A 16,096-nucleotide genomic window follows, 5' to 3' on the forward strand; every position below is an offset into this window, starting at 1 on the left:
CTCTCCTCTAACTCTCCTCTAACTCTAACTCTCCTCTAACTCTCCTCTAACTCTCCTCTAACTCTCCTCTAACTCTCCTCTAACTCTCCTCTAACTCTCCTCTAACTCTCCTCTAACTCTCCTCTAACTCTCCTCTAACTCTCCTCTAACTCTCCTCTAACTCTCCTCTAACTCTCCTCTAACTCTCCTCTAACTCTCCTCTAACTCTCCTCTAACTCTAACTCTCCTCTAACTCTAACTCTCCTCTAACTCTCCTCTAACTCTCCTCTAACTCTCCTCTAACTCTAACTCTCCTCTAACTCTAACTCTCCTCTAACTCTCCTCTAACTCTCCTCTAACTCTAACTCTAACTCTCCTCTAACTCTCCTCTAACTCTCCTCTAACTCTAACTCTAACTCTCCTCTAACTCTCCTCTAACTCTCCTCTAACTCTCCTCTAACTCTCCTCTAACTCTCCTCTAACTCTCCTCTAACTCTCCTCTAACTCTAACTCTCCTCTAACTCTCCTCTAACTCTCCTCTAACTCTCCTCTAACTCTCCTCTAACTCTCCTCTAACTCTCCTCTAACTCTAACTCTCCTCTAACTCTCCTCTAACTCTCCTCTAACTCTCCTCTAACTCTCCTCTAACTCTCCTCTAACTCTCCTCTAACTCTCCTCTAACTCTCCTCTAACTCTCCTCTAACTCTCCTCTAACTCTCCTCTAACTCTCCTCTAACTCTCCTCTAACTCTCCTCTAACTCTAACTCTCCTCTAACTCTCCTCTAACTCTCCTCTAACTCTCCTCTAACTCTCCTCTAACTCTCCTCTAACTCTCCTCTAACTCTCCTCTAACTCTCCTCTAACTCTCCTCTAACTCTCCTCTAACTCTCCTCTAACTCTCCTCTAACTCTCCTCTAACTCTAACTCTCCTCTAACTCTCCTCTAACTCTCCTCTAACTCTCCTCTAACTCTCCTCTAACTCTCCTCTAACTCTCCTCTAACTCTAACTCTCCTCTAACTCTCCTCTAACTCTCCTCTAACTCTCCTCTAACTCTCCTCTAACTCTCCTCTAACTCTCCTCTAACTCTCCTCTAACTCTCCTCTAACTCTCCTCTAACTCTAACTCTCCTCTAACTCTCCTCTAACTCTCCTCTAACTCTCCTCTAACTCTCCTCTAACTCTCCTCTAACTCTCCTCTAACTCTCCTCTAACTCTCCTCTAACTCTCCTCTAACTCTCCTCTAACTCTCCTCTAACTCTAACTCTCCTCTAACTCTCCTCTAACTCTCCTCTAACTCTAACTCTCCTCTAACTCTCCTCTAACTCTCCTCTAACTCTCCTCTAACTCTCCTCTAACTCTAACTCTCCTCTAACTCTCCTCTAACTCTCCTCTAACTCTCCTCTAACTCTCCTCTAACTCTCCTCTAACTCTCCTCTAACTCTCCTCTAACTCTCCTCTAACTCTCCTCTAACTCTAACTCTCCTCTAACTCTCCTCTAACTCTCCTCTAACTCTCCTCTAACTCTCCTCTAACTCTCCTCTAACTCTCCTCTAACTCTCCTCTAACTCTCCTCTAACTCTCCTCTAACTCTAACTCTCCTCTAACTCTCCTCTAACTCTCCTCTAACTCTCCTCTAACTCTAACTCTCCTCTAACTCTCCTCTAACTCTAACTCTCCTCTAACTCTAACTCTCCTCTAACTCTAACTCTAACTCTCCTCTAACTCTCCTCTAACTCTCCTCTAACTCTAACTCTCCTCTAACTCTCCTCTAACTCTCCTCTAACTCTCCTCTAACTCTCCTCTATCTCTCCTCTAACTCTCCTCTAACTCTCCTCTAACTCTCCTCTAACTCTCCTCTAACTCTCCTCTAACTCTCCTCTAACTCTAACTCTCCTCTAACTCTCCTCTAACTCTCCTCTAACTCTCCTCTAACTCTCCTCTAACTCTCCTCTAACTCTCCTCTAACTCTAACTCTCCTCTAACTCTCCTCTAACTCTCCTCTAACTCTCCTCTAACTCTCCTCTAACTCTCCTCTAACTCTCCTCTAACTCTCCTCTAACTCTCCTCTAACTCTAACTCTCCTCTAACTCTCCTCTAACTCTCCTCTAACTCTCCTCTAACTCTCCTCTAACTCTCCTCTAACTCTCCTCTAACTCTCCTCTAACTCTAACTCTCCTCTAACTCTCCTCTAACTCTCCTCTAACTCTCCTCTAACTCTCCTCTAACTCTCCTCTAACTCTCCTCTAACTCTCCTCTAACTCTCCTCTAACTCTCCTCTAACTCTCCTCTAACTCTCCTCTAACTCTAACTCTAACTCTCCTCTAACTCTCCTCTAACTCTAACTCTCCTCTAACTCTCCTCTAACTCTCCTCTAACTCTCCTCTAACTCTCCTCTAACTCTCCTCTAACTCTCCTCTAACTCTCCTCTAACTCTCCTCTAACTCTAACTCTCCTCTAACTCTCCTCTATCTCTCCTCTAACTCTAACTCTCCTCTAACTCTAACTCTCCTCTAACTCTAACTCTCCTCTAACTCTCCTCTAACTCTCCTCTAACTCTAACTCTCCTCTAACTCTAACTCTCCTCTAACTCTAACTCTCCTCTAACTCTAACTCTCCTCTAACTCTCCTCTAACTCTCCTCTAACTCTCCTCTAACTCTCCTCTAACTCTCCTCTAACTCTATCTCTCCTCTAACTCCTCCTCTAACTCTCCTCTAACTCTCCTCTAACTCTAACTCTCCTCTAACTCTCCTCTATCTCTCCTCTAACTCTAACTCTCCTCTAACTCTCCTCTATCTCTCCTCTAACTCTCCTCTAACTCTAACTCTCCTCTAACTCTAACTCTCCTCTAACTCTCCTCTAACTCTCCTCTAACTCTCCTCTAACTCTCCTCTAACTCTAACTCTCCTCTAACTCTCCTCTAACTCTCCTCTAACTCTCCTCTAACTCTCCTCTAACTCTCCTCTAACTCTCCTCTAACTCTCCTCTAACTCTCCTCTAACTCTCCTCTAACTCTCCTCTAACTCTCCTCTAACTCTCCTCTAACTCTCCTCTAACTCTCCTCTAACTCTCCTCTAACTCTCCTCTAACTCTCCTCTAACTCTCCTCTAACTCTCCTCTAACTCTCCTCTAACTCTCCTCTAACTCTCCTCTAACTCTCCTCTAACTCTCCTCTAACTCTCCTCTAACTCTCCTCTAACTCTAACTCTCCTCTAACTCTCCTCTAACTCTCCTCTAACTCTCCTCTAACTCTCCTCTAACTCTCCTCTAACTCTCCTCTAACTCTCCTCTAACTCTAACTCTCCTCTAACTCTCCTCTAACTCTAACTCTCCTCTAACTCTCCTCTAACTCTAACTCTCCTCTAACTCTCCTCTAACTCTAACTCTCCTCTAACTCTCCTCTAACTCTAACTCTCCTCTAACTCTCCTCTAACTCTCCTCTAACTCTCCTCTAACTCTCCTCTAACTCTCCTCTAACTCTCCTCTAACTCTAACTCTCCTCTAACTCTCCTCTAACTCTCCTCTAACTCTCCTCTAACTCTCCTCTAACTCTCCTCTAACTCTCCTCTAACTCTCCTCTAACTCTCCTCTAACTCTCCTCTAACTCTAACTCTCCTCTAACTCTAACTCTCCTCTAACTCTCCTCTAACTCTCCTCTAACTCTCCTCTAACTCTCCTCTAACTCTCCTCTAACTCTCCTCTAACTCTCCTCTAACTCTAACTCTCCTCTAACTCTCCTCTAACTCTAACTCTCCTCTAACTCTCCTCTAACTCTCCTCTAACTCTCCTCTAACTCTCCTCTAACTCTAACTCTCCTCTAACTCTCCTCTAACTCTCCTCTAACTCTCCTCTAACTCTCCTCTAACTCTAACTCTCCTCTAACTCTCCTCTAACTCTCCTCTAACTCTCCTCTAACTCTCCTCTAACTCTCCTCTAACTCTCCTCTAACTCTCCTCTAACTCTAACTCTCCTCTAACTCTCCTCTAACTCTAACTCTCCTCTAACTCTCCTCTAACTCTCCTCTAACTCTCCTCTAACTCTCCTCTAACTCTCCTCTAACTCTCCTCTAACTCTCCTCTAACTCTCCTCTAACTCTCCTCTAACTCTAACTCTCCTCTAACTCTCCTCTAACTCTCCTCTAACTCTCCTCTAACTCTCCTCTAACTCTCCTCTAACTCTCCTCTAACTCTCCTCTAACTCTAACTCTCCTCTAACTCTCCTCTAACTCTAACTCTCCTCTAACTCTCCTCTAACTCTCCTCTAACTCTCCTCTAACTCTCCTCTAACTCTAACTCTCCTCTAACTCTCCTCTAACTCTCCTCTAACTCTCCTCTAACTCTCCTCTAACTCTCCTCTAACTCTCCTCTAACTCTCCTCTAACTCTCCTCTAACTCTCCTCTAACTCTCCTCTAACTCTCCTCTATCTCTCCTCTAACTCTCCTCTAACTCTCCTCTAACTCTAACTCTCCTCTAACTCTCCTCTAACTCTCCTCTAACTCTAACTCTCCTCTAACTCTCCTCTAACTCTCCTCTAACTCTCCTCTAACTCTCCTCTAACTCTCCTCTAACTCTCCTCTAACTCTCCTCTAACTCTCCTCTAACTCTCCTCTAACTCTCCTCTAACTCTCCTCTATCTCTCCTCTAACTCTCCTCTAACTCTCCTCTAACTCTAACTCTCCTCTAACTCTCCTCTAACTCTCCTCTAACTCTCCTCTAACTCTCCTCTAACTCTAACTCTCCTCTAACTCTCCTCTAACTCTCCTCTAACTCTCCTCTAACTCTCCTCTAACTCTCCTCTAACTCTAACTGTCCTCTAACTCTCCTCTAACTCTCCTCTAACTCTAACTCTCCTCTAACTCTAACTCTCCTCTAACTCTCCTCTAACTCTCCTCTAACTCTCCTCTAACTCTCCTCTAACTCTCCTCTAACTCTCCTCTAACTCTCCTCTAACTCTCCTCTAACTCTCCTCTAACTCTCCTCTAACTCTCCTCTAACTCTCCTCTAACTCTAACTCTCCTCTAACTCTCCTCTAACTCTAACTCTCCTCTAACTCTCCTCTAACTCTCCTCTAACTCTAACTCTCCTCTAACTCTCCTCTAACTCTCCTCTAACTCTCCTCTAACTCTCCTCTAACTCTCCTCTAACTCTCCTCTAACTCTCCTCTAACTCTAACTCTCCTCTAACTCTAACTCTCCTCTAACTCTCCTCTAACTCTAACTCTCCTCTAACTCTCCTCTAACTCTCCTCTAACTCTCCTCTATCTCTCCTCTAACTCTAACTCTCCTCTAACTCTCCTCTAACTCTCCTCTAACTCTCCTCTAACTCTCCTCTAACTCTCCTCTAACTCTCCTCTAACTCTAACTCTAACTCTCCTCTAACTCTCCTCTAACTCTCCTCTAACTCTCCTCTAACTCTCCTCTAACTCTCCTCTAACTCTCCTCTAACTCTAACTCTAACTCTCCTCTAACTCTCCTCTAACTCTCCTCTAACTCTAACTCTAACTCTCCTCTAACTCTCCTCTAACTCTCCTCTAACTCTCCTCTAACTCTCCTCTAACTCTCCTCTAACTCTCCTCTAACTCTCCTCTAACTCTCCTCTAACTCTAACTCTAACTCTCCTCTAACTCTCCTCTAACTCTCCTCTAACTCTAACTCTAACTCTCCTCTAACTCTCCTCTAACTCTCCTCTAACTCTCCTCTAACTCTCCTCTAACTCTAACTCTAACTCTCCTCTAACTCTCCTCTAACTCTCCTCTAACTCTCCTCTAACTCTCCTCTAACTCTCCTCTAACTCTCCTCTAACTCTAACTCTCCTCTAACTCTCCTCTAACTCTAACTCTCCTCTAACTCTAACTCTCCTCTAACTCTCCTCTAACTCTCCTCTAACTCTCCTCTAACTCTCCTCTAACTCTCCTCTAACTCTCCTCTAACTCTAACTCTCCTCTAACTCTCCTCTAACTCTCCTCTAACTCTCCTCTAACTCTCCTCTAACTCTCCTCTAACTCTCCTCTAACTCTCCTCTAACTCTCCTCTAACTCTAACTCTCCTCTAACTCTCCTCTAACTCTCCTCTAACTCTCCTCTAGGACCTTAAACTGCAGATATTACATATAGTAGGCTTTACACAACAATACCATTTAAAACTAAAAGAAAAGAAGGAGCTTCTCTGCAGTAGAACAATAGCAGGGACTTTAAATAATAATGTTTATTTAGCAGGTATGTGCTAAATGTTACATGTTGTGTACATATTTCCTGTATTTTCTGTTTCTATGATGGTGCTACTGTGTATATATAGAAACCATTAAAATCAATGTTTTAATATATGTAATGAAGTGTCCAAAAGCGCGAGAACGGGCCGTACGGAAATCGGGCAGAGACGAAATGAAGTTTGTCCAAGTGGAGTTACCATACAAGATGGCGTTCGTTCGCGCATGCGCAGACGGTCCGTACTGCAAATCGAGCAGCTCCGGAAATCGGGCAGTGACAATGCTCCTCCGGGGCGGTAGGAGGCGGTAATATAATATAATAATAGAAAGGTGTAATGCTCCTCCGGGCCGGTAGGAGGCGGTACTGCAGCTCTCAGCTGGTTTCTAACCATTAAACCAGTAGAAGCAGAGCAGAGCAGACCGGCACCGGGAGCAGAGCAGACCGGCACCGGGAACATGGCGGACGCGGTGAACGTGGGAGTGAACCTGGACGCTTTCTCTCACGCGATCAGCGGGATTCAGGCGCTGCGCTCGAGCGTGAGCCGCGTGTTCGAGTCTCTGAAGGATGGAATGAAAAACCGCGAGACTCTGGAAGGGCGCGAGAAAGTGTTCATTGCCCGCTTCCAGGATCACCTGCAGGCCGTTAACCGGGACCTCAAGTAAGTCCCGGTACCGGCAGACCCTTAACCCTAGACCCAGTCCTCCTATTGACCCGGTACCCGGTACCTGGTCCTCCTCTAGGGTTCATGTTTACTATTAGACTGAATAAAGCTGAATACTTCCTGTTTACAGAGTTAACTTCCTGTTTACAGAGTTAACTTCCTGCTAAGCCTCCAGTGCAACACGTATTAAAGTCCCACTGAAACATTACAGCAGGAACATCTGTCTCCAGATGTTTAACACTATAAATATATCCTGCTTACAGTATACAAGAAAGACATCAGATAACAGAAGAGCCAGGGTTTACATTAAACAGATATTTAGCGTTTTAAAGCCTTTTGATTAGTCAAATTATCAAGTAACTTAATAATAATAATAATAATGCTCAATTTCTTTCTGAAAAACAACAAAACAACAAAACAAGGTTCTTTCTTATTAAATTTACTCTTATTTATATAAAACTTTGCCAGAAATAAAATCAAATGTATTAAGAAATAACATGTTTCTTCCTGCTGAGGATAATCATGGAAGCCAAACAACATGTTCCCAGAGTAGAAAGAACTGTTTGAAGAGAAGATCAATAATAAACCTGATGAGGTCTGCACGGTTTCAGGGTAGTCACCTCCCTAACCTGGTTTACATGTGTGGGGCAGCATCCAAACTTTCTTCCAGTCATTATTATGACTAAGCGGCTCCAGTATGCAGTGACATGCGGCCAGTGATGATATCTCTTTGTTTCTTTTTGTTATTATTTTTTTGGGAATGTGAAGAGAAACATATTTTTCCTTCTGGGGAGTCAACTGAGTTTAGGAGAGATACATGATGAGCTGAAGGTCTGTCTGTTCCTAAAAAGCTTTAGGGTGCCTGTTGGGTCAGGGGTCAGGGTTAGGGGTCAGGCCTGTTGGGTTAGGGGTCAGGGTTAGGGGTCAGGGTTAGGGGTCAGGCCTGTTGGGTTAGGGGTCAGGGTTAGGGGTCAGGGGTCAGGGGTCAGACCTGTTGGGTTAGGGGTCAGGGTTAGGGGTCAGGGTTAGGGGTCAGGGTTAGGGGTCAGGCCTGTTGGGTTAGGGTCAGGGTCAGGGGTCAGGCCTGTTGGGTTAGGGGTCAGGGTTAGGGGTCAGGGTTAGGGGTCAGGGGTCAGGCCTGTTGGGTCAGGGTTAGGGGTCAGGGGTCAGGCCTGTTGGGTTAGGGGTCAGGGTTAGGGGTCAGGGGTCAGGCCTGTTGGGTTAGGGGTCAGGGTTAGGGGTCAGGGGTCAGGCCTGTTGGGTTAGGGGTCAGGGTTAGGGGTCAGGGGTCAGGCCTGTTGGAATCGCTTTAATAACGACAGAGAATTCCTTAGGAGTCACTTGAAGGTTGAACCAGAGCAATGATCCCTCCTCATTAAATAATTGGGTTAGGGTCAGGGTTAGGGGTTGGGGTCAGGGTTAGAGGTCAGACCTGTTGGGTTAGGGTTAGGGGTCAGGGGTCAGGCCTGTTGGGTTAGGGGTCAGGGGTCAGGCCTGTTGGGTTAGGGTTAGGGGTCAGGCCTGTTGGGTTAGGGGTTAGGGTCAGGGGTCAGGGTTAGAGGTCAGGCCTGTTGGGTTAGGGGTCAGGGGTCAGGCCTGTTGGGTTAGGGGTTAGGGTCAGGGGTCAGGGTTAGGGGTCAGGCCTGTTGGGTTAGGGTTATCTGATTCTGGAACCAAGTTTTAGTTTTTAGATCAAATATCTCAGTGTGGTGAGAAGTCATGTTTATATATACATATATATACCAGGCTAATAATAATAATTACATTAATATAAAGTGCAGGCCTCCAAACACAGAGAAATGTAATGTAATGGGGAATAAAAAGGATTTTTAAGAAAATGTTTAGTCCAATTAATTTAAAAGTTTTATTCAGGTGATAAAATCCAAAAAGTTAAATCTGATCTGATCAATAGCTTTACTAATCTTACTATCAATAACTGACCAATGTTTCTGATACTCATGATTCCACCTGTCTCTCTCTCCACCTGTCTGTCTCTCTCCACCTGTCTCTCTCTCTCCACCTGTCTGTCTCTCTCCACCTGTCTCTCTCTCTCTCCACCTGTCTCTCTCTCTCTCACCACCTGTCTGTCTCTCTCTCTCACCACCTGTCTGTCTCTCTCTCCACCTGTGTCTGTCTCTCCACATGTCTGTCTCTCTCTCCACCTGTCTGTCTCTCTCTCTCTCCACATGTCTGTCTCTCTCTCCACCTGTCTCTCTCTCTCTCTCCACATGTCTGTCTCTCTCTCTCTCTCTCCACCTGTCTGTCTCTCTCTCCACCTGTCTGTCTCTCTCTCTCTCCACCTGTCTCTCTCTCTCCACCTGTCTCTCTCTCTCTCTCTCCACCTCTCTCTCTCTCTCTCTCTCCACCTGTCTCTCTCTCTCTCTCTCTCTCCACATGTCTGTCTCTCTCTCTCTCTCTCCACCTGTCTGTCTCTCTCTCTCTCCACCTGTCTCTCTCTCTCCACCTGTCTCTCTCTCTCTCTCTCCACCTCTCTCTCTCTCTCTCTCCACCTGTCTCTCTCTCTCCACCTGTCTGTCTCTCAGTGAGTTGGAGCGTCTCAGTGGTTTGGTCGGTCGTCCTTCAGAGTCTCATCCTCTTCATAACAGCGGTCTGCTGAGTTTGGATCCGGTTCAGGATAAAACTCCTCTTTACTCGCAGCTGCTGCAGGCCTACAAGTGGTCCAACAAGGTAGCTACCTGCTAACTGCTAGCTGCTACCTGCTAACTGCTAGCTGCTGCCTGCTACCTGCTAACTACTACCTGCTAGCTGCTAACTGCTTCCTGCTAACTGCTAGCTGCTGCCTGCTACCTGCTAACTACTACCTGCTAACCGCTTACTGCTACCTGCTAACTGCTACCTGCTAGCTGCTTACTGCTAGCTGCTGCCTGCTACCTGCTAACTGCTAGCTGCTGCCTGCTACCTGCTAACTACTACCTGCTAACTGCTAGCTGCTGCCTGCTACCTGCTAACTACTACCTGCTAGCTGCTAACTGCTTCCTGCTAACTGCTAGCTGCTAACTACTTCCTGCTACCTGCTAGCTGCTAACTACTTCCTGCTGCCTGCTACCTGCTAACTGCTAGCTGCTAACTACTTCCTTCTACCTGCTAGCTGCTAACTGCTACCTGCTAACTGCTTCCTGCTAGCTGCTACCTGCTAGCTAGTAACTACTTCCTGATAGCTGCTACCTGCTAACTACTTCCTACTAACTACTTCCTGCTAGTTGCTACCTGAGAGAGTGAACAACCTTTAAACTACACAACAAACCACTACTGTTTATTATGTACATGTAACTCTGTGTGTGTGTGTGTGTGTGTGTGTGTGTGTGTGTGTGTGTGTGTGTGTGTGTGTGTAGTTACAGTACCACGCAGGTCTTGCTTCTAGTTTGTTGAACCAGCAGTCACTCAAGCGATCGGCCAATCAGATGGGAGCTTCAGCCAAGAGACGCCCCAAAGTCCAACCCAGTACCCTGGTACTTCCTCCCCAGTAAGTACCACAGTACCCTGGTACTTCCTCCCCAGTAAGTACCACAGTACCCTGGTACTTCCTCCCCAGTAAGTACCACAGTACCCTGGTACTTCCTCCCCAGTAAGTACCACAGTACCCTGGTACTTCCTCCCCAGTAAGTACCACAGTACCCTGGTACTTCCTCCCCAGTAAGTACTACAGTACCGGTACTTCCTCCCCAGTAAGTACCACAGTACCCTGGTACTTCCTCCCCAGTAAGTACCACAGTACCCTGGTACTTCCTCCCCAGTAAGTACTACAGTACCGGTACTTCCTCCCCAGTAAGTACTACAGTAGCGGTACTTCCTCCCCAGTAAGTACTACAGTAGTGGTACTTCCTCCCCAGTAAGTACCACAGTATCCTGGTTCTTCCTCCCCAGTAAGTACTACAGTACCGGTACTTCCTCCCCAGTAAGTACTACAGTACCCTGGTACTTCCTCCCCAGTAAGTACTACAGTACCCTGGTATTTCCTCCCCAGTAAGTACTACAGTACCGGTACTTCCTCCCCAGTAAGTACCACAGTACCCTGGTACTTCCTCCCCAGTAAGTACTACAGTACCCTGGTATTTCCTCCCCAGTAAGTACTACAGTAGCGGTACTTCCTCCCCAGTAAGTACCACAGTACCCTGGTACTTCCTCGGCAGTAAGTACCACAGTACCCTGGTACTTCCTCCCCAGTAAGTACCACAGTACCCTGGTACTTCCTCCCCAGTAAGTACTACAGTACCGGTACTTCCTCCCCAGTAAGTACTACATTACCCTGGTACTTCCTCCCCAGTAAGTACTACAGTACCCTGGTATTTCCTCCCCAGTAAGTACTACAGTACCGGTACTTCCTCCCCAGTAAGTACCACAGTACCCTGGTACTTCCTCCCCAGTAAGTACTACAGTACCCTGGTATTTCCTCCCCAGTAAGTACTACAGTAGCGGTACTTCCTCCCCAGTAAGTACCACAGTACCCTGGTACTTCCTCGGCAGTAAGTACCACAGTACCCTGGTACTTCCTCCCCAGTAAGTACTACAGTACCGGTACTTCCTCCCCAGTAAGTACCACAGTACCGGTACTTCCTCCCCAGTAAGTACTACAGTACCGGTACTTCCTCCCCAGTAAGTACCACAGTATCCTGGTACTTCCTCCCCAGTAAGTACCACAGTACCGGTACTTCCTCCCCAGTAAGTACCACAGTACCCTGGTACTTCCTCCCCAGTAAGTACCACAGTACCCTGGTACTTCCTCCCCAGTAAGTACTACAGTAGCGGTACTTCCTCCCCAGTAAGTACTACAGTACCCTGGTACTTCCTCCCCAGTAAGTACTACAGTACCGGTACTTCCTCCCCAGTAAGTACCACAGTATCCTGGTACTTCCTCCCCAGTAAGTACTACAGTACCCTGGTACTTCCTCCCCAGTAAGTACCACAGTACCCTGGTACTTCCTCCCCAGTAAGTACTACAGTACCCTGGTACTTCCTCCCCAGTAAGTACCACAGTACCCTGGTACTTCCTCCCCAGTAAGTACTACAGTAGCGGTACTTCCTCCCCAGTAAGTACTACAGTACCGGTACTTCCTCCGCAGTAAGTACCACAGTAGCGGTACTTCCTCCCCAGTAAGTACTACAGTACCGGTACTTCCTCCGCAGTAAGTACTACAGTACCCTGGTACTTCCTCGGCAGTAAGTACCACAGTAGCGGTACTTCCTCCCCAGTAAGTACCACAGTAGCGGTACTTCCTCCCCAGTAAGTACTACAGTACCGGTACTTCCTCCGCAGTAAGTACAACAGTACCCTGGTACTTCCTCCCCAGTAAGTACCACAGTACCCTGGTACTTCCTCCCCAGTAAGTACCACAGTACCCTGGTACTTCCTCCCCAGTAAGTACTACAGTAGCGGTACTTCCTCCCCAGTAAGTACTACAGTACCGGTACTTCCTCCCCAGTAAGTACTACAGTACCGGTACTTCCTCCCCAGTAAGTACCACAGTACCCTGGTACTTCCTCCCCAGTAAGTACCACAGTACCGGTACTTCCTCCCCAGTAAGTACCACAGTACCGGTACTTCCTCCCCAGTAAGTACTACAGTACCCTGGTACTTCCTCGGCAGTAAGTACCACAGTAGCGGTACTTCCTCCCCAGTAAGTACTACAGTACCGGTACTTCCTCCCCAGTAAGTACCACAGTATCCTGGTACTTCCTCCCCAGTAAGTACCACAGTACCGGTACTTCCTCCCCAGTAAGTACCACAGTACCCTGGTACTTCCTCCCCAGTAAGTACCACAGTACCCTGGTACTTCCTCCCCAGTAAGTACTACAGTAGCGGTACTTCCTCCCCAGTAAGTACTACAGTACCCTGGTACTTCCTCCCCAGTAAGTACTACAGTACCGGTACTTCCTCCCCAGTAAGTACCACAGTATCCTGGTACTTCCTCCCCAGTAAGTACTACAGTACCCTGGTACTTCCTCCCCAGTAAGTACCACAGTACCCTGGTACTTCCTCCCCAGTAAGTACTACAGTACCCTGGTACTTCCTCCCCAGTAAGTACCACAGTACCCTGGTACTTCCTCCCCAGTAAGTACTACAGTAGCGGTACTTCCTCCCCAGTAAGTACTACAGTACCGGTACTTCCTCCGCAGTAAGTACCACAGTAGCGGTACTTCCTCCCCAGTAAGTACTACAGTACCGGTACTTCCTCCGCAGTAAGTACTACAGTACCCTGGTACTTCCTCCCCAGTAAGTACCACAGTAGCGGTACTTCCTCCCCAGTAAGTACTACAGTACCGGTACTTCCTCCGCAGTAAGTACTACAGTACCCTGGTACTTCCTCGGCAGTAAGTACCACAGTAGCGGTACTTCCTCCCCAGTAAGTACCACAGTAGCGGTACTTCCTCCCCAGTAAGTACTACAGTACCGGTACTTCCTCCGCAGTAAGTACTACAGTACCCTGGTACTTCCTCCCCAGTAAGTACCACAGTACCCTGGTACTTCCTCCCCAGTAAGTACCACAGTACCCTGGTACTTCCTCCCCAGTAAGTACCACAGTACCCTGGTACTTCCTCCCCAGTAAGTACTACAGTACCGGTACTTCCTCCCCAGTAAGTACTACAGTACCGGTACTTCCTCCCCAGTAAGTACTACAGTACCGGTACTTCCTCCCCAGTAAGTACCACAGTACCCTGGTACTTCCTCCCCAGTAAGTACCACAGTACCGGTACTTCCTCCCCAGTAAGTACCACAGTACCGGTACTTCCTCCCCAGTAAGTACTACAGTACCCTGGTACTTCCTCGGCAGTAAGTACCACAGTAGCGGTACTTCCTCCCCAGTAAGTACCACAGTAGCGGTACTTCCTCCCCAGTAAGTACTACAGTACCGGTACTTCCTCCGCAGTAAGTACTACAGTACCCTGGTACTTCCTCCCCAGTAAGTACCACAGTACCCTGGTACTTCCTCCCCAGTAAGTACCACAGTACCCTGGTACTTCCTCCCCCAGTAAGTACCACAGTACCCTGGTACTTCCTCCCGAGTAAGTACTACAGTAGCGGTACTTCCTCCCCAGTAAGTACTACAGTACCCTGGTACTTCCTCCCCAGTAAGTACTACAGTACCGGTACTTCCTCCCCAGTAAGTACCACAGTATCCTGGTACTTCCTCCCCAGTAAGTATTACAGTACCCTGGTACTTCCTCCCCAGTAAGTACTACAGTACCCTGGTACTTCCTCCCCAGTAAGTACTACAGTACCCTGGTACTTCCTCCCCAGTAAGTACCACAGTACCGGTACTTCCTCCCCAGTAAGTACTACAGTACCGGTACTTCCTCCCCAGTAAGTACTACAGTACCCTGGTACTTCCTCCCCAGTAAGTACTACAGTACCCTGGTACTTCCTCCCCAGTAAGTACCACAGTACCGGTACTTCCTCCCCAGTAAGTACTACAGTACCCTGGTACTTCCTCCCCAGTAAGTACTACAGTACCCTGGTACTTCCTCCCCAGTAAGTACCACAGTACCGGTACTTCCTCCCCAGTAAGTACCACAGTACCCTGGTACTTCCTCCCCAGTAAGTACTACAGTACCCTGGTACTTCCTCCCCAGTAAGTACCACAGTACCAGTACTTCCTCCCCAGTAAGTACTACAGTACCCTGGTACTTCCTCCCCAGTAAGTACTACAGTACCCTGGTACTTCCTCCCCAGTAAGTACCACAGTACCCTGGTACTTCCTCCCCAGTAAGTACTACAGTACCCTGGTACTTCCTCCCCAGTAAGTACCACAGTACTACAGTATTGCAGTACTACAGTGTTGCAGTACTACAGTTTTGCAGTACTACAGTATTACAGTACTACAGTGTTGCAGTACTACAGTGTTGCAGTACTACAGTGTTGCAGTACTACAGTATTACAGTACTACAGTATTGCAGTACTACAGTGTTACAGTACTACAGTGTTGCAGTACTACAGTACTACAGTGTTACAGTACTACAGTGTTGCAGTACTACAGTACTACAGTGTTACAGTACTACAGTATTGCAGTACTACAGTGTTGCAATACTACAGTATTGCAGTACTACAGTATTGCAGTACTACAGTGTTGCAGTACTACAGTGTTGCAGTACTACAGTATTGCAGTACTACAGTATTGCAGTACTACAGTATTGCAGTACTACAGTACTACAGTACTACAGTATTGCAGTACTACAGTATTGCAGTACTAATACTGTGTTCATGTGTACAGGTACGTGGATGATGTCATCTCTCGGATCGGCAGGATGTTTCCTGATATGACGATCGAACTGTTCAGACCCAACGGGACCTCAGCTGTTCTGCTGGTACCCCACACTACACACTATACACACTATAACTACACACTACTACACTGACTACACACTATACTACACACTATACTACACACTACACACTATACTACACACTATACACACTATACTACACACTATACACACTAAACTACTACTACACTACACACTATACACACTATACTACACACTACACACTATACTACACACTATACTACACACTACACACTATACTACACACTATACACACTATACTACACACTACACACTACACACTATACACACTATACTACACACTATAACACTATACACTATACACACTTACTACACACTACACACTATACACACTATACTACACACTATACACACTATACTACACTACACACTATACTACACACTATACTACACACTACACACTATACTACACACTATACACCACTATACTACACACTACACACTATACACACTATACTACACACTATACACACTATAACTATACACACTATACTACCCTACACTATACACACTATACTACACACTACACACTATACACACTATCCTACACACTATACTACACACTACACACTATACTACACACTATACTACACACTATACTACACACTATACACACTATACTACACACTACACACTATACTACACACTACACACTATACACACTATACTACACACTATACACTATACTACACACTATACACTACACACTATACACACTATACTACACACTACACACTATACACACTATACTACACACTACACACTATACACACTATACTACACACTATACTACACACTACACACTATACACTATACTACACACTATACACACTATACTACACACTATACACACTTTACACACTATACTACACACTACACACTATACACACTATACTACACACTACACACTATACTACACACTATACTACAC

At 46.4% G+C, this 16,096-nt stretch overlaps 1 protein-coding gene and 1 long non-coding RNA gene across 2 annotated transcripts; one reads left to right on the top strand and one right to left on the bottom strand.

Moving 5' to 3' along the window:
* Positions 1-6,621: 6,621 nt before the first annotated feature.
* On the top strand, positions 6,622-15,165 carry med27 (mediator complex subunit 27; the record flags this gene model as incomplete). Its single annotated transcript, XM_062416921.1, is given in 4 exon segments — positions 6,622-6,840; positions 9,387-9,531; positions 10,197-10,327; positions 15,072-15,165. Coding segments are annotated over 4 exon segments (573 nt in total), but the record flags the coding sequence as incomplete, so codon positions are not given.
* Positions 8,813-9,253, bottom strand: LOC133978652 (uncharacterized). Its single transcript, XR_009925027.1, has 3 exons — positions 9,100-9,253; positions 8,968-9,005; positions 8,813-8,901 (listed from the first exon to the last, which is right to left on the bottom strand). It is a non-coding gene; the product is annotated as an uncharacterized LOC133978652 (long non-coding RNA).
* Positions 15,166-16,096: the final 931 nt, after the last annotated feature.

The sequence above is a fragment of the Scomber scombrus genome, chromosome 4 (genome assembly GCF_963691925.1).
Source record: "Scomber scombrus chromosome 4, fScoSco1.1, whole genome shotgun sequence".
Classification (NCBI taxonomy): domain Eukaryota; kingdom Metazoa; phylum Chordata; class Actinopteri; order Scombriformes; family Scombridae; genus Scomber; species Scomber scombrus.